We start from the raw sequence: 25,775 nt of genomic DNA, 5'->3' as shown, positions 1-25,775 counted from the left end.
TTCAGATAATGAGCAGAAAATTATGTAATAGTCCTTTTTCATGCATTGGTAGCACTCTAGCCTGACAGTATTTTCCCTGATGCTTGTTTCTTGCCTAAGAATCTGAATTAGCGAAGCATAACTTTGAGACAACTATCATAAGAATTTTGGTAGTAAAGCATTCATTGAAATAAATCTATTTTGGAAGTCCTGCTGTATTTATTTATTTTTATTGCGGGCTATTAGTGAGCACATTGCAATCTTTAAGCTTCAGCCTACAAGCAAGGTTTTATTTTTTGATGTGTAGTATAATAGATAATCTTTGTTTTCTTTGTAGGCTATTGCAGAATGACCTTGCATTAAGCGTTTGTGGAAGAAGCAAGATTTAAACATCAATTTTTCAATGTGCATCCTTCTATTCAAATTTGACCCCCGACCAGTTTCAAAAAATGCATACAGGTAACAATGGTTATAGTTAAACCAGACTTGTTTCTATAATTTTTGTTTGCAATTTCTTTTTGTAGCCGAAGTTTGAATTACAAATTCAAGTCAGGATATGTGTTCAATTATGCTTTTGTAATGTTTAACTTCATGACTTTCTCCATTGGAGGACTTGCTGTAACCTTTTGAGAGCCCTTTGTTTTTAGACTGTGTCAGAAGACGTGAGCTTTGCACTCATGGGCACGTCAGACATGATGGTGATCTGTAATGTTATGTAGGATAGATCCCTTAAGTATTGTAATCCAGAGTGTGAAAGTCTGGCTTTTTACTTTATCGTTTAAACCAAGGGGAATCATGTGTGTTTGGGGCATCACAGCTGTAGCTGTACCCTTCTCTGTAGTACGGTAGATATGTTTAGGGCTTTCAGTTTGAAACCAATAATTTGATTTTATCCAATTTGAATTTGGAAGTAGTGGTCAGGCAGTAGAGCAGAAGTATTGCATTTATTAACCACTCTGTATTATTTTATCCTTTCTTAATTTGTGCTGGTCGGTCTTGTAAGCCAAGATACAGTACACTATGACACGCATGATCTAGTGTGAGGTGTCCCTGCCCATGGCAGAGAGGTTGAAACTAGGTGATCTTAAGGTCCTTTCCAACCCAAACCATGCTATGATTCGCCCTCCCACAAATCTGCTTGCAACTTAAATTTTATGTTGACATTTTATTTCAGTAAAATTAAAATTTTAGGTAATTAATTGTCATGTGTATGAAACATTTAGCCAAAAGCTTAAAACAAAAAAGCATCCATGCTTCCAGGTGAGTTTTACTGGATGTGTTCATATAATACAGTGAGTTTCCCAAACATTAAAGTTCTTGTAATAAGTTTTTCTCATTACAGTCCTCAATTTTGAAAGTTCATATCCAACATCAGTATCTTTGAGTACATGTAATATCACTTAAGGCCAGTAAGAAGACTGTAGAGTTTTTCTGCTTTCTGTATTTATACATACTGTATAGGTTCCATGTTGCTTTGTGAGAAATAAGTATTGGCATTAATCCAGAAACTGTCAGAGTCAGTATGTGCAGCAAATCATTGTGCTTTTCATTGACTTGTTTTTCTACCCTTTTGTATTGAAAAGCAGATGCCATTCTGTAGAAAGAAAGGAAATGAGAACCAAAACTTCAATTGTCTGTAGAGCACATTCCTTTCTGCATCTGGAATCTCGTTTAAAAAGATTTTTATTTATGATGTGACTGGTGCTGAATTAATATATCCATTTATTTGGTCTGACTTACTTTGTGTTGCTAGTTAGCAAAAAACAAGATTCATCAATTTGATGCCTCTTGGGAGAATCCTTTGGATGTAAACTGTAGTTGCTTGCCAAGTGAACTTTCTGCCATGATCAATATTCAGAAGTAAAACTTACAGTGGTTTGCTTGCTATAAAAAATTGCATAAAGATTGAAATTATTGATTTATAGGAGAAGAGAACTTGTTATCAGTGTCAAAACAGGAGAATACTTTTGAGATGTTTTGGCTCAAATTCGGGAATGTTTAACATTCTCAGTACCCTTTAAGTTATGTCTTGCTCTATACCTCAGAGACAAATTACTCTGAGACATCTGTTTTGGTGGTAAGTGCCAGGCCATAGTGTTCTTGGTGTCTGATTTTAACATCAGATGCATAACTTTAGTTCGCTTTTTCCATTAACACACCATAACTAAATCTTTCTGCTTTTCTTTATTCAACAGTTCTTTCTTAAATTGTTCCTAAGGTTTTTTTCACCCTCGCCTCTGCTTTCTGAAGGACTTTGGTTTGAATATCAGCTTGGAATAGCACCCAACTTTCCTAATTCTGTGAACAATATTACATCTATTAGACCAATTTAGACCTCGTTATACTAGTCTCTTGCTAAATATAATTTTTCCTGACAACTCCTGTGTGTTGCATTGTGCTGTAGCTCTGTTTATTTCACTGTGAGGTCCTGGAACAGTTTTCCCAAACAAAAGGCCATTCCTATACCTGCAGGCATACCAATTTGTCTGTTCACATTAAAACAGGCATCTACAACTACTTTTCTTGCTTTCTTCTACTTTGCATCTCTAACTAAAAGAAAGTGTCTAAAATAGACATTAAAAGTTTAAAAGACAAACTGCGTATCATTGGACATTTTCTTGTAGCCAATAAACTTTTGTCAAGCTAAGACATGATCTCCATAGCACTCAAGAGAATTTTCCATCCAGGTAGACTTTGAGTTCTAGAACAGTATACTGGCCAGTTTCTGTGAGCACCTAATTAAGCAAAAAGGTTAGAGTTCACCTTTGTGATATGCTAATGAATCTGTTTTCCTGTACCTTTGCAACTTGCTCCTTTTCCCTCTGTCTTTTCTCTACAGGCCTATTTGTAGTAAAGTTTAGTGCAGTGTAACAGGCACTTTATTGTTGTCTGTTATTATTGTCAAAGGTGACAAGCTGCCTTTACATCTTTGTGAACTATACTGTGTGTGCCTTACAAATAAATACATATTTCAAGCTTCTAAGCTATAATCAGAGTCTCTTTTATGGAACTGAATTACATTGTAGGAAATTGCTTTAATGGAATGATTTTTTTATGTTTTCATCTCTGCCTCAACATTAAAATAAATCTTAATATGTAAATCCAAATACAGTTGAATTATTTTAGTTATAAAAATAGCTCAGTAGGCTTTTTGCAATTTGTTAGAAGATGAGGGTCACTTAATATTGCTCTCTTACAGCGTGATTATGTTTCATAAAAGGCAAAATGAAGCTATTTTGATAATAGCCATCCTGTATATGAGCTTTGTGCTAAACTTAGGAGTCTGTGTATTAAACTTGAGATGCAGAATATTCAGTCACACAAGAAATACTTTGCTTATTTTTGGTATTTAGATAGTATAAACAAACTGTGGTTTCCTGTTGAGAATTATTGAAGGCAAAATATAATTGGAGCCTCAGGAAATGAGAAATGCGCTTCAACCAGACTAGCTTCTAACAGTAGAGGTGCTAATTTAAATAAAAAAAATCTGTAAAAGGAAGATGCCTGCTGTAAAGGAGGATATTCAAGCAAGATGACAGAGATTTGGTAAACCAGCTGAAAGCTTATAGAATGAAGACTATGAAGACTAGAATCAGCTAGAAGGAGAAAAATAACGCAAGTCTGAAAGGAACAATGTTATGAGTATTTGGCATTGGTAAGATAAAAATGTACATGCGTTGCGCTTTCCAACAGATGCTATCGTTGTTGGGCAAAATACTAGGCATCTTTCTTACAGAAGGGATGCCATTGAAGTATTAGCCTAATTATAATTCTCCATCTGTGTTTCTAAAGTGCAGCTGGCACCTCATGATTGTGTTTTAAAACATTGTATTAATGAAGAGATGAATTTTCAGGAAAGTCCAGAAACCTGCAGAAAATGTCAATACATTTGAATGCTGAGTGAAGTAATGAGACTTCATGAAAATTGATTCTGGTGTTGTGGCTTAAAAATTAGAATGCAAATTGTATGGTCTAGCCTCATGTTACAGTAGCAAACTTGGCTTCTGCTGTGTGAATGTAATTGACGTGCAGCTGTAGAAGAAGCTGACAGTGAAGAAGATACGGAGGTTATAGGAATTGGTTAAGAAAATCTGCAGGTTTCTGAAAGGTGGCATTTCATTAAAATTAAATATTAAGCAACATAGCTGGAAAGAATGAGGAGAGCTCACAATCTTGCAATTGAAATAAAGGTGAGTCATGTTATGGGTTATAATGAGCAGGACTTTGGAAGCACCGGCTGTTGGATCACAGCGTGGTGTAGTGGAGTTGTCCACAGGCATGTCTGCAGTCACCTGTTGCCCTGAGTCTCCAGCACATGGCTTGCCTAAGGTTACAGTTGTCTTCTGCCATTTACTTGGATTAGCCAAATCCATTACTTTTCATTTTTTTCCTTTTTTTTTTTTTTTAATTTTAATTCCAAAAGAAAAGATTGAGAAAAGACTGATGAAAGAGCAACATCAAAGGAAAGCTCATCTGCAGGTTTGAAAACAGAAGTCTGAATGCTGATTCTCAGCATAGAAACCCAGTAACCCATGTAACTCAAGCTTTTATTTGGATACCCTACATCTATTTGATGTTGCAGTAAGTCATTAAGTTTAGTTTCTGACTGTCTTCCATTGCTTTTGAATAACAGAAAATGCAAACTTTCGAAAGATGAATGAGCACAGTCAGATTAGCCTACATTTTATTTCTAGTCTTCCAGTACTAACACTGCTAATGAATTTCAGTAGGGCTGCACCTCTGAGCCTATCACAAATTTCTCTGTGTAATGGGTACTTACAGACAAAAGCATCTGACTTGTATCTTTGAATCACATAAATAGAACTTTAGGTGTAAAAGTTAGATTAAAAAATACTGTGATTACATGATCCTAAGTAATGATCCAGTAAAAAGATATACTCAGATTATTGTTTAATATAAATTACCTATAAATCTGTGGGTTACCTTTAAGTTTTCTTTAATTAAGCTGTAACTTCACATGCTGAGGAATTGCATAAGCAATCTTTATTCAGTCTCTTGTGTTGTATGTATTATTCTTTGAAAATCATAGCTGTCTCATTCACTCAAGATAGACTTGCTGACTGTCTCAAGACAATGAGAGAGAAGGCTGCTGTCAGAAGTCATTTGACCTTTATACTGAATGATAAAAGTGAGATGTGAGGATAAAGGATGGTTTCATACTTAAAATGCTGTGGCAAGAATTGGATTTTGTTCCTGCCTGTACTGTGACATTCCTATTTGTAAGTAATAGTATCTCTTTCCTCTTGTGTTCTGCAGGCTTATTCTAGCGGCTAATAGAGATGAATTTTACCACAGACCATCCAAATCGGCTGAGTTTTGGGACAGCAGCAATGAGATCCTTAGTGGTATGTATGTCTTTTATGGAAACCACTTGAATCAACAATTTATAAGGGAATTATGGCCTAGATTTTTTGGGCTTGGGGTGGTAGTGTTGCATTTCTAATAAGAAATATGCTTCTTCCCTATGCTTCTGAGGAAAATGTCGTAAGTTTGAAAAACGAGTTGTGCTACTATTATCTTATTTGTGGTTTTATATCTTGTAGGGGCTTTCCAGTTTTACATTCAACTGATTGCAGTATGAGCAGTGCAGTGGAAGTATATCAGATTAATTTGCCCGTCAGAAACTATTAGCTTAGCTTTGTCAGATATACTGAAAAACGTCTTAAAATAGGTGGAATTAGTTATTCCACAGATTCAGTGTCTGTCATAGTGACTCAAAATCGTTAAACCAAGCCTCAAGAAAGTGAAAACTTTCTCATTTCTTATTGGTTAATAATTTATAGGCTTTAGAATAATTGTAGTTACTGATCCATCAGTTTATTAGTTTTGGTGTCTACATTTTGCTAAAGTGATAGTACAGTCATTCAGCTGTCTGGTTCTCCTTTGTAGGGAATCAAGCTGTAGTAATTTTTAAGTATAATCAATACTTCTGCCTTTTCTCAGGAACAGAAATGAAGCTGTGGAAGGCAAAGCATTGCTTAAATGCCTGGTTTTGACTTTGCAAATACTCTTTGTTGATGTTATGCGTTATTGTCATTGGCAGGGAGACCTGAGAGGATAAATTATTCCCACTGCACTACGACTCTGCTTCTGCTTCTGATGTTCTGGCTGATGTTTTTTTTGTGCCAGACATTCTGGATGCTGCTTCCCCTGCTATGTAGCAGTTTAAAACAAACAAACAAAGAGCTGTCCTGAAATTGAAGGGTTCTGAATTTTTGTCTTTTGTACCCTTGTCAGGTCTGTCTGTATTTGGCATAAGTAACTGGTATATTCTCCATGCAGGGGGTGTGTCTGTGGAGATCCCATGAATATATGGGATATAGCTGCCTTTGAGTTAATAATGTTATCTCAAATAAAAGCAGCAAGTTGGAGCAAAATAAATCAAATTTCTTCTTTGTGTGACTTAAAAATGAAAAGAATATTTTGCACTTAACAGCTGTTTCATAAAAGAGGAATATGTGATCACTGGGCATTGATCTACAAAGCTTTATGGTTTCCTTTTGTGTGCTTTTCAGTTAAGGCAGAGAAACAGTAATAAAAGTATTGTGTAAAGATGTGATATGGCTGAACTTGATATTGAAGTTTTGGATGATGATGAAATGAAGGAGTTTCTGAATAAGTATCCAAAATCTGTTCTTTTGATCTTCAGATGATGATTCAGAATTAAAAGGTTTCTGAGAGTGTACATATTATATTGAACTAGTTATTGGTTTTCCATTAAATGCTTCTGATTAACATGAGCTCATTACAAAGAGGTAGTGGTTTGGTTGTTCTTTTTTTTTAACTTGTACTCTCTTTCAAGAGTTTGTTGTGGTCTACACTTTTGTGGGGCCCCCTTCTCAATGTAGATTACTGTAACCAGAGTCCAAGATTTTTATCAGTTTCTTAGCTAACTCTAAATTTTTCTGTTTATGTGTGAATTTAAACTTTCAGATCACATTAATCTTCTGAGATTTGCTTTTGAGCTAAGAAGTGTTCTGAGCCTACTTAGTTTTATATGTATTTTAGCATATAGGCAAAGCTTATAATTTTGCCTTTACATTTAATTTTCACATTCTATCTCATGAATTATTTCAGTAACTTGGTAAATGTTTCATTGTTCAGAATTAGAGGGTGGATAATTTAAGAGAGCTGACCTCACTTGTTGAGAAAGACAGTCTTGGACCTCCTGCATTTTATCCAGCCTGATCAAGACTCAGGATTTGCATTAGGCAATTATGATTTACACTTGAGATTTTTTTTTTTTTTTTTTTTTTTTTTTTGGTAATTTAATGTAATAGCCTAACTCTTACTTATTTTATTAGGTCTGGATATGGAAGAAGGAAAAGAAGGTGGGACGTGGCTGGGAATAAGTAAGAAAGGCAAGCTGGCAGCCCTGACAAACTATATGCAGCCAAAGACTGATCAAAATGCAAAAGGAAGAGGTATGAAGGAGTAGAAATAGAAAAAGAAGAAAGTGAACGAACAAGACCTAGTGTCCCCGAAAAATAGTGATGATTACAGTATAAATTTTTTTAACACCACTTTATGGACAAATAAAATGGTTATTGTGCTGTAAACAGAATTTGTGAGCGGATGAGTTTGAATACCTGTGTGGTATTCAAAGCTTGACTTGGATAATGATGCTTTAATCAAACAGGCAAAATTAAAACAAGATGTAGTGCCTAGAACCTGAAGTTACATTCAAACAAGAAATGCAGCACCATCTTCTCTTGAAAATAGTTCTAATTAACAGTCAGAACAACTAGTCAAGCATTGAGCTAGATTTACATTACAATAGACTTTTTTAGATGTATATGTTGTTCAAACACCCAAGTTAGGGAAACAATGCAACTTGGATTATGCTGGAAGTTAGCCTGAGATTACTGTAGTCCCTTCTCCAGTACACATTGATAAATTGGAAGAGAAGAAATAATATAAAAATAAAAAATAACCAACCCTCTTCTGAAAGGGAACATCTGCGGGGGTTTTCTAAAGTAAAAATAGGTCTGTTTGTCATACGGTACTGTGTTGGGAATATATTACAATGGCAAAACATGTACACAGAGAAACAAATGAACCCTGTCATTTTGGATTTCATTTTAAGGTCATGTATGGGGGAAATGAAGCAAGACAAGAAAGAGTTTGGCAAGGTGGAAGCAGAGGAAAGGCTGATGCAGTATAGAATAGTTAGTAAATATGATTTTTGTAAAAGTTTTGACCAAGAGCTTTTGACTGAATTCTTCAAAGTAGAAGTCAAGCTCTTAATGTGAATATGATACAGTGCTGTAAGACTGCTGTCTAAAGGCTGGTTGGTTGGTTTGTTGTGGTTTTTTGGTGGGTGCTTTTTCCCCATTGTTGCACCATGTTGGTAACAGGAATCTTGTGTCTTACTGCTTGTTATACCAAGTCTGTCAGAATAGTAAGTTCATGCATGTAAGTTGCTCTATGTACTTCTCTTTCCTAGGTGCTCTTGTGACAAACTTCTTGACTGGAGATCTGGACAGCTACACTTACTTGAAGAAAGTCTCAGTAGAAGGACATCTTTACAATGGATTTAATTTATTAGCAGCTGACTTGAAGTAAGTCTATAAAATGTGACAAGTCAAATGTCAAAGGGAGAAAGATAACAGCAGTGACTTTCTTAGTACAGAGATATAACAGTACAGAAACCCATCACAGACTAATGCTAGAACTCTCCTTTTTTTGCTAATTGGTGTGTAATGTCCTAATGTTACTCTACTCATAATTCTTTTTTATATTTTCATCTTTCAAACACTGGAGGCTATCTTGTATTCTGTTCATTGCTTCCCTCAAAACTTGTTGTGACTCCCTAATAGGCCATAGTCAGTCTTTACCCTGAAGGCTATGTGGCTTGTGTCTTGGAGAAGACAAAACCCTGGCTCCATAATTTCTCAGATTTCTTTCTTCTCCTTTTTTCCTCTGAGAGGCTGCATGCTCTGCAGCAGGATTAGAACAGCTGAAAGCTTTCAAGCCATTATTCCTGTCGAGTGGCTGTATCATTAATCTTTGCTGAAACATTAAAAAGAATCAGCACATAACAAATACATTAAGTTCTTCAAGTTCCTGTAGCTGAAGAACAGACCTTAGATACTTTATTATAGTCAATATGGCTGGCACAATGCTTTCCACTGCACATGCATGTGTATGCTCACAAATATATATGCTGGTTTTTCTTTGCATTATGCCTGATTCAGAAGAATGGAAATCCAGGACTAAAGTAATCTCCAGGCTATATATCAGTGCTCAGTTAGATGCACACTTCATGACCATAAGCAGGTATAAATTGTGAAGAGCACACTAATGCTTTGGTACACTTTCTGCAGAAGCATTTATTTTAGTAGACAACCTGGTGGTGCAGGGCCTTCACCCATTCACTTTTTCTGCATGCTTCTGGGGTTAAATATGCTTAAAGCAGAAGGGCACAGCGTTTGTTGTTTTCAGTGAAAATAATTTCTAGGACCCAGTCACTGGCTGGCATGTGTTTACATTTTTCACTTTCTGTATTAGACCACCTTCAGCTGGTGGCTCAAAATTCCCAGTTATTTCATCATCTTTTCAGTCCCACTTTCCTGCAAGTGTTTTGTCTTTTTTTAAGCAAGTCCTTTATTTCAAATTCTGCCAGGCTATTCATTTTTTTAATTTGCTATGTTATGATGGAAAAGTGAAGTGAAACTCTTGTAGGTGATCAAAGTCTAAAAGGATGAATACAGAAAGGCAAGTATGTGCCACCTCTGAAGGCACCAGAAGTGCCTGCTTAGAAGTAAGCATATGTATTATGTTTCCAGAAGTTTAATCCAGAAGCAGGTTAGGCAATGCACTGTTTACTGCTTTTGTGCTGGTTTTACTCACTGCTTTATGAAGTTCATTATCCCACCAGAGACTTCTCAATATTTTTCTATTGTTTACATTATTTTTTACCATGGCTAGAGGATTTGACTCTGTGCTCTCTGCTGCATGTTGCCACCTGGCTAGCCTTCCGAAGCTGGAAGTTTGTCTAACTGAAAAGATAACAGAAGAAATGGTCTTAATATATTTTAAAGCAAACTTGATATTCATAGCAAGCAGTAAGTAAGTTTGAGTTTCTTTGTTCTAATATAGGTAAATAGAATAGTCATAATGGCTACTAGTATCATGTTATTAAAATAGGTTAAATGGACATTATTTGCTAAGGCAATCATTCATATGTTGTTTTTGTTTGTTTATTCCTCCATGCAGGGCTGATAGGGGATTGTATGCTCAACTGAGTAGTCTTTCTGTGGTGATGCAGGTCATAATTCCTTGCTGAGTATCACTGTGAAAGCTGTATGTGTTGATTAACTTCTCCATTTTGACACATCCTTACCCTTGGATACTGTGATGAAATGAAATTCTTGCCAAGCTAATGGTGCAGAGCAATTCTATAAGAGATGTAAACTTGTCATTTTGGGAAATTAGAAGTACTCCTGTGAGAAATATAAATGGAAGCTACACTCTGTGTAAATAGAAGATGTTATTGTGGTAAATGCTATTTTGTTGGACCATGTTACTGTTCAAAGTAAAGATTGAAGACTGCTTTTAACATGTATTAACAAATAGTGATTGGCTCTGTTAGATTGATGGAAAATAGAGAGGAAACTCTAAAGTGTAAATGAAGCGCTGTTGGGGAGGAGTATATCTTAGCACATGATACTGATGGCTGTAAGCAGCACATTGAGATTTATAATGTTTTTGTTTTCAGGTACACATTTCAGGAAAAGAAATTTTTATGTTCTCTCTGTTATGATGATGAGAATGTGCTAAGTGATACAGGTTCAATGATGTGAGGAGTGCTGGAAACAACCATACGGGTTGTAAAATTGCATTCATTTCCACAGTTTGGTGTGACTTATTTTAAATGTGCATGGGTTTTCACACTTTTAGTGTGATCTGGTTGCTCCTTGGTATCTCATGATGTCAATTTTAATGCTATTCATTTCTGGTTTTAATAAGAACACTATTGATAAAAATGCTCAGTACTTTTCTCATCTTTTCAGTGTATCATCTGCCTATACCTGCTGAGTATAAGTCATGAATACCAATCCCATTATACTAAAAGTACTTTTATGTTGAATCTATGGCATATGGCAAACTGCATTTGGAGTCTTGTGTGGCTGCAAAATTAGCTTGTAAGAAGGCAGTGTCATTACTCCTTCAATTTTGACTGTCAGTTGGTCTGATTAGAGAGGAACAAATTTATCAGAGGCTGGATTGGTCTCTTAAAAAATGTCTGCATAAGATTCAGAGCAGTTTTCTTTCTTCCTTTGTGATGATATCTGAAGTAATAGTGAGCTGGTTTTGTCAATGATTGGGACAGCATTGCTCTTGGGGAAATCTGTGTTTATGTCCAAGAAATCTAGTTGCTACAGTTGTGCAGACTTTCCTGGGTGTCTCAGTACTTGCATTAAGGCTGTTGTGGCAGCATCTTGCTTGTATTCCATATGGCCAAGTATGTGATACAGACTGCTCTGACGGACAAACTGAAGTGGCAGCTTCTTGTCACTCTCCCAGCAAGTTTAGGGTCTCTGACAAGTTGCAAGTGAGAGCCCATATTGTTTATGTGCAAGAAGATCCCTGTGTAGTAGGAGTGAATCACTTTCTCCATGAGGAATAGATGAATTGTCCCTAACAAAAACAAGTGGAAGGAGGTGCAGAAAAAGTTCTTTCATTTAAGCTTTTCTGCTGTCCCCTGTGACTGGCAGCTTTCAATCCCTCCAGGGGAAATGTAGTAAACTATATGATCGCCTGCACTGACTAATTTGGTAGTGTATTGAAAATGGAGATTACGTACTAGAACTTATTCTTCATGTTCTGATCTGGAGAGTGAAGTTTGGCTAATAATAGGTTTTAGAACTGAGTTCCAGTTGAAACTGCAGATCGCCCAAAACAACGGGGTTGGGTTGTGTGTATGGGGAGGGGAATAGATGCACAAATATACAGTATGTAATACATGTTTTAAAGTGTTTATATTTAAATATCATGGGACACTGTATACATTTTTTTTCCTTTTTTAATACAGAAATCTACAGTAGGTTAGTGATGTAGCAGCATCATTGAGATAAAAGCAAGCTGAAGAAAGTGTTTGGGGGTTAACTGAATGGTTTGTAATGTAGGGCCTTGTAAAATTAAAACAGCTGAACAGTGTGACCACGTTTTGGAAACAGGGGCTGTCTTACTCAGTATGATTATCAATATGAGGCTGTGTAGGGGGGATTTGATTGCTCTCCAGAGACTAGGATCCTTACCAGTGAAAAGTGAGATAGGGTCAGGCTGCTGGTGTGGAAAGAATGTAGATGGGCAAGTGGTCATGTGCTCTGTAAGCTCACTTACATTTCTTCTCATGCATTGTCTGTCCTAATACCACCTTCTGTGGTACATCAGTCTTGCTGCTTGTGACTTCCTCATGCAAATGAGGTGTCCAGGTACTTCTCTAATGTGTTCTCTACTAACACCTTTGAAATATTACTGCGTAGATCCTCAGTCATTTGCAAGTCTAATGAGATGGACAGTCCAATGTCAAGGGAAGGAAAAAAACTTCTGAAAAACTTCTTTATTTTATCTCTTCCCTCTGGTGTCAGCTTCTGCCTAGCTCAAAAAATTAGGACAACACCAAAGAAATGTTTAGATGCTGACAACAGAATCGGAGTACTGCTTCAAAGCAGGCTTTGTATGCTGTGAGTATCCAGCAGTATTCTTTTCACCATTTTATTTGATGGTAGGAGAAATACGTACAAAAATGTTTGGGCTTTATAGTTGGTGATTTGGTGTTTGCTTGTTTGTTTTCAGCTTCAGAACAGAAGGAGTTTTCTGTTATCTCATGAACATTGAAGAGAATATGTAAGCCATACTGCTCAGTTGAAACTACAGATCATCATTTCAAGCTGCCAATTTCATCTTTTGTCCTTGCACAAAAAATACAGGCACACATTATTCATTAAACAATACAATATCCCTGTCTGTAAAATACTCCCCATTAGAAGATCAGAGCTCAGTGCCCAGTGGAGTGATCCCTTGGTGATAACCACACCCTGTGGAGCTTTGCTGCCTCATTACTTTTCTTCTTTTCCTTTCTGTCTATATTTTTGCTGAACATAACTCAGCCACCTTGAAGTTGAAGCAGGGCATTGGTGCAGAAGGACATTGCTTATATTTCATCAGCATTAGGAAGTAATTGTGGCAAACTCTGTGTGACTTCCATGTTGCTGTGAAGAATCCATTACTACTGACATTTATACTCCTTAGAATATTTCCTAGAACTTTTATTATTGCTTACATTTTTTTTTTAACAGGATTATGTATTTAGGAGCATAATTTTTATGTAGTTTTAGGTTCTTCTCTTTCTGCTGTCAGCTATGGTTGGGATTTTAAAAAATAGTCTACTGGGTCCTATTGTCATCGCTTTAATTATGCCTTTATTCCTTCTTCAGTGAATTCGGTACCTATATGTATGAAGCTGGGAGGAAAAGGAGTCTGAGACCAGGCAAGGATTTTGAGGCTATCGCTGTGATCAAGCTTCAGTAATTTTTTTCTCATCTTGGCTTCTGCCTTGATGTTGAGTACTGAGTATCTGTAAACAGTAGGAAGAGAGAAAGTGGAGCCAAGTGCTAAAAGAAAGAGTAATAGAATAGGCTATAGTAAGAGAATAGGCTGGCACAGTGAACTGAATTTTGGAAGTCTCTTGGAAAGCTTTAGTCTTTTGACAGAAGACAGGAGTGTTGCAGTGGAGGTAAGTTAGCGGTAATAGAAAACACACATCTGGAGGAATGTGGAATGTAGAAAAAATAAGTTACAGATGTCCTGAATTAGAGACCCTGCAGTTTGTATGTATTCCCCATCTTTTTGTTCAACTCCAGGTGAGCTTGTTAGTGAATTTGTCAGTCACAAGAATCGCAGCACAGATGCTAGGTAATACTCTTTACATAAAAAGCAGTTGCTAAAGGAAGTCAGTAGTGCCTACGTGTTCAGCCTGCAGTCTCGTTTATGACAGAACTTGTCTTATATCTGTGTTCAAGGGCTTCCTTGGGCTATTTGTCCAAGTTTATATCTAAAACTCCATCTTTTCAGACCTCGGGTGATAACAGTTGCTTTGATCTTTCCTCTGTAGACAACCTACAGCAAATACAGCTTTGGCAATTTGAAAAGATAATATTTAATGCACCAATAAAATAATCTGTATAATTACTGGTGTCTTAACTGGAAAAAAAAAAACAAACCAAAAACAAACCAACACCTTAATTTTGCTTTATTTGTTTAAATAGATAACAATTATTTTATATTCTAATTGCTACTTTACTTGCATATTGCTTTTTCTTTGCCCCTGTTTATGGAACGTGCAGTGTCCCAGTGTATGCTGAGTATAGAACTTCTTGTATCCTAGCATGTGACTGGGACCAAAAAGTCAAACTGATCTATTAATGATAGCCCAGCTCAATGCTGTCCTTTTTAGCTGTCAGGGAATTCAGTCCTTTGAACTGTTGATCCTTTGAACTCCATTCTTTTTTTGTTCCTGTAAGGTCCCAGGCATCTCAGGTATGTAGCTTAGTTTTTGCAGCCAAATAAAGTATGGCTTAATTTCTCTGGCTATCTAAAGGTTTTTTTCCTTCTCCTTGAAGAACTGACAGAATCCAATGAAGGGAAGAGTGTATGGGAGTCTTAATATTTGAAATTTTAAACAATTTGTAAGAGCGTCCATCTACCTTAAAGGCAAAATATCCCGGTATATAACTAAAGGAGCTAGTAATATGAAAAAGAGTCAAAGACTTATTGCCTATGGCATGACTATAAAAATGGCTTTAGAAATACAAGTTTTGCTCATTTTTCTGATGCAAATATTTTTGCAGACGCATCTACTAGCAAAAAGTTTGCTGAACCAGCTTAATAGGTGAATATTTCATTAGATTTTCCCCACTCTTCCAGTAATTTATTTCTAATACTTGAGTGTATTCAACAAAGAAAATGTTACCCATCTGTTGAAAACAGCAGTTGTTTTGATTGCTGGTTTTACCTGTTCAAGAACAAACTATACCTTTTATTCTACATAAATTTTAATACAGAACTTGTTTGTATCTGAAAGAGTCTCAAGAAATAGAAGGGAAGTTCAGGTTGTTCCTAATGGAATTCTTTTTCAGTTCCACCTGTACTTTTCAGCAGCACTTTCTCATATTCATTAAAAATGCTGTATTTCTCTGTCTTAGTGTGTTTAAAGATCATGATTTAAAAAACCTTTTTGTCTCTAATTAAGAAAATACAACGCTTTTAACAGATTCCATAAATAGGTCACGTACGGAAGTTAATATGTGAGAGCGGAACAGAAATTTGCATCTCGAGACATTAAGAAAATTGTGGTCTTATCTTGTGTTTTCCTTCTACTTTGCTTCAGCAACTTTTGTTATGAACTATCTAGGTATTCCCAATGCAAATACTCCAAATGGGGTAAAGAAACAAATGGTTTGCACTAATATACTTTTATTGATGGATAAGGATATTTTACTGAATCACAGATAATACATTTTCCTGAGAGCTCTAGCAGAGACTAGTAGAAAACTTTAGGGCATAAGAATTAGGGGTAGAATAGGAAAAGAACAATTGGTATTCAGTGCCCTGATGAAACTAAAGCATGATTCTGATGTGGGCAGTCATCTGTGGAGAGTCAGGGTGGTCAGTGAAGAGTCTTGAGATCAGCATAAGGTAAATGTGAACAAGGATCTTACTATTGAAAATGAAAACAAAGATGAGGAAAATAAATGTCTTTTAAGCCACTAGAGGAAAGTTCGGAAAATGCCACATCTCTTTTAACAAGTAGATAAATTGAGTAACTGAGAGCTTTTCATGATATTTAACAATAAAAGCAACAAAACACAAATACCACCTGCTATAATTACTGTCTTTGAACTATACTGGAACACTTGGACGTATTTCTGTAAGTCACCAGGAAAGTATCAAGTCTGCAGGAGGGACAGAGTAGTGCATAGAGGAGGAAAGGCGGTTTTTTTTTTACTTTATATGGGGGATTTTTGTATTCCTCCTCTTGCCTCTTCTGACTTGTATAATTAAGTTAATATTTCCCTCTTCATTTGGCTGTCTTGCAGGGGATGCTATGGAACATCTTTCAGAATAGCTTTTTAAGAAGAATATAAACAGCTAAATCAAGGCTGTTTTGCTTGTTATTAAGGTTTGTGTAGTGGATGTTAAACATATGCAGAGCAATTTAACTTCTAGTACACTGTTAATGAGATTGCATTCTATATACTCTTGTTTGCATCAGGGCACAGATATGTGGTTTTATCTTAGGGAAAAAATGAGCTGGAAATGGCTTCTCTACTGTATTATGGTTTATGCTATTCAATCCAAATTCAATCTTAACTGCAAGTTTTGTGTTTGGGTTTTGGGGCTGTTTTTTGTTTGTTTTTCATTTAGAAAGTTTGCTCTCTAAGGAGCTAGAGCTTGGAGGACATTAAAAGCTGAACTACAATCCGAGTGTATTTGTAAGTAACTTGAGTAGGACACATTTCCACTGTGAACAAGTAAATCACTAGAGGGAAATATAACATTATATAGTTTCATGGCTGTGTCCTGGCAAATTTATTTAAAAACCCCACCAACTGGTAGCAATCTGCAGAATCACTGTTTCATGTCAGCTGATGGAATTGAAGGATGCTGAGAGTGAGCCATCTAATGGCAATCCATTTCCCATGCTCCATTTCCCACAAGCACACAAAGCTGATTGACTTTCTTGATTATTTATTTTTTTTCCTTATCAGTTGGTTTGGTATTTGTGTTGTCAATATCAGTACAACAGCTTAAAAATCTATGCAGTTCAGATATGCTGATTTCACTTCTGCCAAGTGAGAGTTACTTCCAGTGTTGGAAGCTGGTTTTGAATGTCATGTGAGATCCTCTGCCCTGTTACACTGGGCACAAGAGAGTGACTGCTGAAACCAGTACCTGCAATTAGAGAGGGAGTTTACAAACAGTAAAATTATCTCACAACAGCCTGAAAATGCATATCTGTCACTTCAAAGACCCAGACATGCCCTATGACACTGCCATAAGTGAGCCTCAAAATGTGCTTCTCTCAGGTAAAATGGCCCGGAGTAGTCAGCCTCTTAAAATGTGGTAATGATTCAGTAGAGATGATGGGGAAAAAGTTACTTGCTATGATGACATCCTTTTGTTTTAACATGCCTCCTTTCCCCAAGTAATTCAAGTTATTCAAAACCATACAGGCTTTTGTCATTAGGCCTGGCTACTTTCCATGCAGCAGTTCTGGGATTTTACTGAATTTTATTATAGTTATGATTAAATGTGATAATGTAATTTTTGACAGTGGTACAGGTGATACAGTATTTTGTGAGGAGGAGAGTAATACAACTCATCAATCTCAGGCCTGTGGTATCATAGGAGTAGCAGCAGGAGAAGCATCTTGCTGTGTTTGACAATTGCATTAAATTAGAGCATAATCAAACATAGAAGCTGATGCTTTTTTTCAAGGAGAAATTCTTATTTATATTTTTCAGTACCACCAAAGGAGATGTAATTTGCTACTATGGAAACAAAGGAGAACCAGAACCTGTTTTCCTAAATGCTGGTAGGTTTTCTTCAGAAAAGTCTGAATATTATCTTTTGTTATTTTAAAGGAATCAGAATGTAGCTGTATTGCTCTAGTAACCCAGCTACTTAAGCATTGTCTTCACTAACTTTTTCTTTGCATTTTTTAATAGAAAAAAGATAAATCCTTAAATTCATTTAAGTTTTTACTAAAAAGTTTCAGTAAAAAATCAATAGTTTGTTAAAAGCTTCCATCCATGACAGTGTACCCACAGCTGGTGGAATGCTCCTTAGGTAACCCTGACTGAAAGACAGAAGTCTGTCTTGAGGAATGGAATTTTCAAAGGTTCAGGGATTCGATCCTAGATCTCTTTACCCAGTAGTGTGAAGGGGAGAGTGTGATTGTGCTCCCTTAGGAACAGAGTTGGCTTAATTGCATTTTTTTTTAATCTGTTTTATCAGGTGTATATTCAAAATCCAGTGCTTTGCTAGCGACTATAGAGAACAGTACTCCAGAATTCATCACCAAAAAGCCCATTTAAATGGACAAGGGCACACAGAAGGCTCTGAGCAGCATAGCTGGCTGATGAAAGTTAATGACAGTGGCTTATTTTGCCTGCTTAGGTTAATGGCCAACATGTTGCTGCCAGTAGGCAAATAGCTACTGTTGCAATCACAGCATAAATTCTTGGAAATAGCTGTTAGATTTTGTACAGCTAAAGGCACAAAACAGGTTTTAATACAAATACTTTAAAACCGCAGTCTGGCTGCCTGTTGTAATTAGAAACTGAATCACAGATTTTAGGTATCTGTAGATTGTATCAAAGGTAGTTCTGGTTTCCATGCCTCAAAAACTAATTCCTTTTCTGTGTATGTGGCTGTCTTTAGGGAAAGATGAGGTTTGTTGATCTTTGTGCTTAGTTTGAACTGTGGTGAGAAATGTAGGGTGCTTCTAAAGGGAAAGCTCCTTCTTATTATCAAATCTTACTTTGCAGTGGTTTTCAAGAAAAATATCAGAGGCAAAAATAAATTGATTAATGTGGCTAACCTGGAAAAGACTACACTGCAAATACATATATATATATATATATATATATATATAAAAAAAAATATAGTTCTGTTGTAGCTTTTTCACAGTTTAGCAAACCAGAGGTTAAAAGTAGCTGCTGCAAATATGCATTAGAGTAAAACTGTGAAACAAAATACTGAATGTTAACAGAGAAAAGTGCCTAAGCACAGCCTAGTGCAAGATACATGCCTGCTGTGGTCTCCTGTTTAGGAATGGGGCATGTGTTTTATTGCTTACCTGCAGGAAAAGATTAGCTGGGGAATCACCTAAACATTAATAAAACTTGCGAAGTCTGTAATGACAACTGCAAATCACCAAAATACCCTTTGCAATTAAATTGATTTCCACCATCACCGCCACCTTCCTGAACATTATTTAGTAAGTGTGTAGATCCTGTGCAGCTAGAAGTGGTCCACAGAGACTGGTCTGTAAATAGTTGATTGTTAATGTTTTTATAGGAATATATTTAATTGTTTATTATATTGGTTTATTATATTTTTTATATATTATATTTATATTTTATATGTATTTATATATTATTATATTGTTTAATGTTTTTATAGGAATATATGGGTTGAGTAATTCTCTGTTGGATACACCATGGAGGAAACTTGAATATGGGAAGCAGCTTTTTACAGAGGTGGTCAAGAGAAGTCAAGACCTTACCAAAGAAGAATTGGTGCAGGAGCTTCTCACAGTGATGAATAATCAACAGCCGTAAGGACATAATGCGATATGACCATTTTAAAAGTTGCATCTAGAAACTATTTTGACAGAAAATAAACTTTAGTCTTAAATTAATTGACTAAAGCTGGGTAATAAAGAGGAAAGGTAAGGTTCTTTCCACAGAGACTGACTTTCAACAATATTGATTTTTAAGCAGCAGGCACAGTAAACATTATTACTGCAGTCTTGGTACTCATAGACTGTACACCTATTTCTGTGTGCCCTTTTCTTTAAAGATTACATTTCTCTTAGTAAGGGTAATAAGTGCAAAACAAGGGATTTCTAAGTTGCTTGTAAGCTTTGTGAAGGCTCACTTCAGGGTAAGGTTCAGTTTCTTACTGCACACAGGGTAAGCACTTGTTTACATGAGCAGGTTTGTGTCAGCAGCTGCTAGCTACTCTGTGTTGCTACCTAGACTGTAGACAGAGGCTGGGGAAGCAAGATATTTTCAAAGTAAAACCAGCTGCCTTCCTCAAAGTGCAATTGTTTTAGGGTAAATGAGGGAAGGAGTTGAGGATGTATTTGCACAATTCTGCTGTAGGTCTCTGGTCCAGGAAGTTCCAAAGAGATGAGTTTGAGTATGTAGGTAAGGTTCCTGCACTCACAACTGGCTGCTAGGTGTTTAGAAGTAAAGGAAATTTATACCATTTCAGTGTCCAGACATGGAGCAGGGTAAAGGAGGTGCTGTCATCTAAATTTGTATCATTGCTCATCATCTAGTATCTTTCATGTTTTGCCTGACTTTTACCTGTCTATGGGGTGATCTGTGTTGAAGCAAAGCTGTTTCTGGTATATAGATCCAGTTTCCTACCTTTATCAGTCAATTTAATGCCAATATTCATGTTTGTGGCATTTTTCAATGGTTCAAAATAGATGTTTATGTAAGAACGAGAGATTTGAGCAGTGAGTAGTAATTGGGAAGTCTACGAAGCCAACTTAATTAGTTTTTCATCTGATACCAGGTGAAGAGATTCTCATAAAAAATGTTACACTTTTACTGATAAAAAGACAAAGGTACAAGATACATTACAGTCCAAGTGATCTTAATGTTCAGTAATTCAGTAGGATCTCGTCTGAAATAATCTGACTATAAAATGAAAATACTTACTGACAAAAAGCAATATTTAAAATGAAGTCTGTAATATTTCCAAAGCACACTTCATATTTGTTATGAAAAGATCATTTCATCTTGAACACATGGATGTGCACTGGCTTTGAACTTTCTTAAAATATCTTATTGCATATTACCTTATGATCCCTTTGTGTATGTTGCAGGAATTAAGTGGTTTGCTCTTAGAATTCACTTCTTTCCTGCCGGATACAGGATTTTGTCCTTTATCCCGTCTCTTTGCTTTAGCCCCACCTTTGACTGTGATCTCAGGGATGTACTGCACTCCTTCCAGTCTCTTTAAAACTGCTTAGGGTCATTAAGCTGGAGAGCCCATTGTGCTCATACAGGAGCTGTCAGTGGTGGGGTATGAGAATAGAAGCTGATGGTTCTCAGGGGCTGAAGTGTCCTGCAATGTGCCCTCGCTGTTACATCATGGTATGCTCCAGCCGTATGCCCAACACAGGCATCAGAAGAGCTTAGTTGCTCTGTTCACACCTCTTCTTGCTTTTCCCTGAACCACCCAGAGGACTTCTTCTTCACCACAGCAACAAAGAAAATGATCCCAGTTAGATGTAAAGGTCAGTCAGAGTATAACAAATTGCACAGTCTCCTCTACAGGTCAGGATGAGCTCTGAAAATGAGGTTGAATTGATCAGCCTGTTCTGATCTGCCCTTTTTCCCAACATTCACTGCACAGCTGATAGGCTGCTGAATTATTACAGTATGATAGGTACAATTATAGATGGGTCTGTTCTAGGAGGCAGACATAGGATTATTTCTTGGAAGATGGAAGAAGCTTAAAACTCAAACACAAAAACCTGCTGCTAAATTGATAAATTTGATAAATAACATTGGAATCTTTACTGAAATAAGAAGCTGTACTCATGGCTAGCATTTGAGAATATGTTCTGGTGATGTGAGTGGAAAGCCATGGATGTAGGGTTATTGCAGCAACCTTTGAGACCTTAGCATCTCTTCTGTGGGATGCTGGTACTTGTTTAATTACAATAAACAAAGCTTGACATGCTTTATAATAAATCTCTGTTTCTAAACGTCTTTCAAGCTTTGATAGGAATGTATGTCAAGAAATCTGGATGGTTGCAAGCTCACCTTGTCGCCTGATGCATCTTCATGAATTTTATTTTGGGGATTGTCCTGGGTGTTTTCCAGGTATTCCAAATAAGATCAAAGGAAGCAGAGAGGTCTTTCTTCGACACAAGAAGAACTCCCAGAGTCTAACTGGAAAGATGCTCATTTATGTGATGGGCCTCAAATTACTTGATCATGATTTTAATTTAAACTAAAATACTAGAAAGACAAGGAATAACAAGGAAAGTGAAAAAATTGTCAAGATATGAAAAATACTTCTTAAAGTGAGACAAAAGTTCAAAAGCTTGAACGAATCTCTGTGGGAAAGAGCTTACAAGCTGTTTTATCTTGGTTTTCCTCATACTTTAGTTTCAAAGACAATTCACACTTTTGTACTTTTTGAAAAGCGATTGGTATTTATCAGCCACTCAGTCAACACAGCTCACTTCAAGAGGGATGAATGTGTTAATATTGGAAAATTCAATATTTTTATTTTTATGACTTCTTTTTTCAGTCAATTACCAGACCCTGCGATTGAAGAGCAAGGGAAGGATTACATACGTCCTGTACTGAATGAGTATGCAGCTATTTGTGTTCGTTGCCCAGGTTATGGAACAAGGTAAGAAACCTCATAGTCAGAAATAGATGCATACTGGATCAAAGCATATCTCCAATCAAAACTATACTGCTATAAGTTTTAATTCTATAGTGATTGTTTTAAATTTATTTAGATGTTACTCAAGTATAATTCAGTAAACTATTTCCTTGCTCAGTATTCTGGTGTCTTAGATTTACTACTGATGAGCATTTTAAGTGCACATGGTTCACCTTTGGTGGGGAGTGTGACATAGCTTCACTTTCCTGAAGGCAAGGTAATACAGTTCCCCAGTGTAGTAGCAGATGTGACCACCTCTAATTTTGATCATACCAAAGATACTGCAGAATTACAGAATTTCTTTTTCAAGAGTGAGATAGTGTAATCTGCAGAGGTATAATATGTAACTGCCATTTTCATACATTAGAAGCCTGTTACTCTTGTCCAAAGCAACATGTATTTCCACTTTTCCCTAACTGATGCTGCTGGTTTTACTGAGATATTCTTACTTTCTGCTCAGACTGTTCTTCTAAAGCGCAAGAATAGAATAATGCATTGAATATTGCATTTAATCCTTGATGGGACAAAATTATAGGTGAACCCTGTTGCTGCTGGTAGGGAGTTCCTACTCTAAAAGTCTGCCAACAGTTTTGTCAGATTGGTCTCTGGCATAATCAGCCATAGCATTTCCTCTGTAGAGATGTAAATTGTGAAGCCGAGAGCACTCCCTTCTGTAAGTATTTTTAAGTTGGTATTCTGAGAAAGAAACCACTGCCAAAACCGAGTATCTCTGTAAAATATATTCAAAGAACAATTTAAATATGGCTTACGAAGACTTAAATTAGTAAAGCAGCATCTTTCTTCCTTTGCTTCACAGGTTGCAGTCTAGCTATTTCAAAGGGGACAAGGATAACTCAGTAGAAATCCTGACCTCTTACTGGTGAATTAACACTATATTTCAAGTCTTCCCTGCTACTGTAATTGTATGCTCATACTTACCTTTCCCTTAGCAACATGACTAAGTGAATAGAGGCTGTTGGTTAGGCCTCACAGTATTCTTCTGAGGAAATGAAGCAGTTTTTACATGAGTGCACAACTGTGAGATGACTTGGGGAAGGCCACCACATCAGGATGGTGAAAAATTCCTGCTTCTGTCAGTCATCTCTGTCTGGCAGAGTACTGCAGTGTCCATAGAGAAACAACAGCTCATACTTGACAGAGTGCCATAGATGCATGAATGGAATCTGCCTTTCATGAAAACAAATTTCTTCTTTGGAAGGTTCCTAGAGATAGAAAAGTTTCTCTGTGATCATGTATCAGTGTCCTGTGATAATAATTAATGATGCTTAAATATTAATGGACAATGGATTTGAAAGGAAGGAATGAAAGAGTGCCACTGATATGAATAACCCATCAGGGAACATGTAGGTTGTGAAGAAAACGGTTTTTGCTACTTCTGAATGGAACACTTGACACTTAAATGAAGTTTAACCTTTTATCATACTTTCTAAATAAGAAGTTTTGTGTCAGCTGCTGCAAGTGCAGCAGGGAATTGGAGCAGTGGAGTGACAGAAGGGACTGAAAATGCTTGTTTGAACTTGCCAGGATGATTTCTGCCCTGCTAGTTTGGTGGTGATGTGGTCAAGGAAAAAAATGAGCTGAAACCTTTGGGGATGAGAGCTGGGTCTCTGCAAATGTGTATCAGGGACACAAGACTTAAGCTTCTACCCTTCTGTTGTTTCAGGACTAACACGGTCCTTCTCATAGATTCCGAAGGATGGGTTACTTTCACAGAGCGCAACATGATCAGTGTAGAAGACAACCAGTGGAAAACAAGCACCTATGAATTCAAGCTGTACACTTAACTTTCCATTTGAATGGTCTGTAATAACAGCAATGAGAGAACAAGCCATTAAGCTCTAGTAAATGTTTTGTGCCAGCCTCCAGAAGCTAAAAATAGCAAGGAAATCAAAGGTTTAAATAAATTGGTAGTATACCCTATCAGGGCTCACAAATACTTTGGATGAAACTGAAAGAAACTGCTTTGACATTAAGTAGCAACCTGCAATCAGAAATCAATGGTTCAGTTATCACTTTGCCTCCAGGGCAAGGCCATGTCTGCCCAGGATGGCATCACTGCTTTTTGTGGGTGTTCTCAGTTTGGGTTTTTAGGATGTTTTAACTAGATTTTTAAAACATCTTTTCAGTTCTGAGGAGGAGGAACATTTGCTGCCTTTATAGTTCTACCTGAAGGTTTTATCAAACAGGTACTTTTAAGATTGTGTAACTTATGCCAGTGTGTGTTAAATGAATGTATTTTGTCTTTATAGCATTAAATGCTTTAGTAACAAACTTTTCAGCAGTGCCATGGTGCAATGTTGTGCCTGGGGAGGGCAGAGCAGGAGGGGTTCTTTCCATTTGTTTTCCTAGATAGTAGAGCAATAGAGCTTTTTTTTTTTTTTTCCCCTAAAACCTGATTGAGAGTAGATAGGAAATTTAGTTCAGTCTGATCAGTTTTGCTGAAAGAATCATGGGAGCAGGCTTGCTTATCTCTGAGTGGAATAAAATCATTTGTATTGTGCCATCTTATTTCCTGATGGTCTAGTTAGCAGTATCAGTTTTCTTATCTTTTTCCCCAGCAGACAGCTAAGTAATTCAGCAAACAGAAGCAGAATATGAAGTTTACATATCTCGGCTGTTTTGTACATGTGCAGTTTTGGCTTCATGTCTTTATTGGTATAATATGTTAAAGTCTGGAGTGATTGCTCATAGATTTTTAGTAAAAATAGCTATTTGTTGTAAGGTGACGTTATTATGGTCTTCTATTGCTGAAAAAGTTGGGTATTAAGGCGCATTTCATATGTTCTGACATCTGTGAATTAAAAAGCTATTTAAATGCATGCTTTTTTTTCAATTATTCAGTGCTGGTGTAGGTGGTAGAGGATTCTAGCTAATACCAAAATATTTTAAAGCCCTGAGTTATTTTGCTGCCATTGGTGTTCTGTTATGACTTATTTTGAATGCTGAATATAAAGTTAGTAATGCATGACTGCAGGTTTTTTTCTCTGTATATGCTGAACATATTGTTTTTACAAGCCTCTGATTAATTATTACAAAGTAGCAAGATTTCTACCACCCCTCACAAAGATGTGCAACTATTCTTCTGTAGCCAAGCTTGGATGTTTCTGTAATGGAGGCAGCAGTAAATTAGACTTGCCATTGAGGTGAAGTACTGTGAGAGGCCATTCCCAGATTTCTAATTGCCAGGAGATGCTAAAGCAGCATTTAGTTAATTATTTCCTTTGTAGTTGCATATTTAAATAGTTTCTAGATACCAGGACTCCTTGCATGGTTAGCCACAGGTTGTTGGTTCAGTGCTATACAAATGACTTTTTGACCACCTTGATTGCAAGATGATCCATATAGTCTTCTTGGGTTGTACATGGTTACAAACTTGGAGCTTTCCAGCCTTTCTGTGCTGTAGGAAGAAGTGCTTAGCCCTCTTGTATTTTCTGATGACTGTTTAAACCATATATTTGTACGAATGAAAGTTATTGTAACTTTTAGATGCAGAGAAATGGCCATAGCTATCTTCAGTTTGAATTTGACAAATGCATATT

The 25,775-nt window shown here is 36.6% G+C and overlaps 1 protein-coding gene across 2 annotated transcripts; it reads left to right on the top strand.

Moving 5' to 3' along the window:
- The first annotated feature begins 313 nt into the window (after window positions 1–313).
- TANGO2 (transport and golgi organization 2 homolog) lies at window positions 314–25,775 on the top strand. 2 transcript variants are annotated; one of them, XM_080628594.1, is made up of 8 exons: window positions 314–438; window positions 5,257–5,345; window positions 7,305–7,424; window positions 8,447–8,561; window positions 17,535–17,605; window positions 19,198–19,351; window positions 22,075–22,179; window positions 23,900–25,775. In XM_080628594.1, the coding sequence occupies exons 1-8, from the start codon at window positions 383–385 to the stop codon at window positions 24,018–24,020; spliced, it is 831 nt and encodes a 276-aa protein (XP_080484720.1). In that variant the 5' UTR covers window positions 314–382; the 3' UTR covers window positions 24,021–25,775. The 2 variants fall into 2 exon arrangements, with proteins under 2 accessions (XP_080484720.1, XP_080484721.1); XM_080628595.1 differs by lacking the exon at window positions 7,305–7,424.

Source organism: Psittacula echo, assembly GCF_963264785.1.
Source record: "Psittacula echo genome assembly, chromosome: 13".
In the NCBI taxonomy this organism is placed as follows: Eukaryota; Metazoa; Chordata; class Aves; order Psittaciformes; family Psittacidae; genus Psittacula; species Psittacula echo.
This window is presented reverse-complemented; position numbering and strand designations above follow the sequence as displayed.

What these genes read in the sequence shown, in the direction of transcription:
- TANGO2 (XM_080628594.1), top strand. Translation starts at nt 383, where the DNA reads ATGTGCATCCTTCTATTCAAATTTGACCCCCGACCAGTTTCAAAAAAT. An exon ending in TCAAAATGCAAAAGGAAGAG is followed by an intron (nt 7,425 to 8,446) that starts GTATGAAGGAGT and finishes TCTCTTTCCTAG; the next exon opens with GTGCTCTTGTGACAAACTTC. An exon ending in GTGATGAATAATCAACAGCC is followed by an intron (nt 19,352 to 22,074) that starts GTAAGGACATAA and finishes TTCTTTTTTCAG; the next exon opens with TCAATTACCAGACCCTGCGA.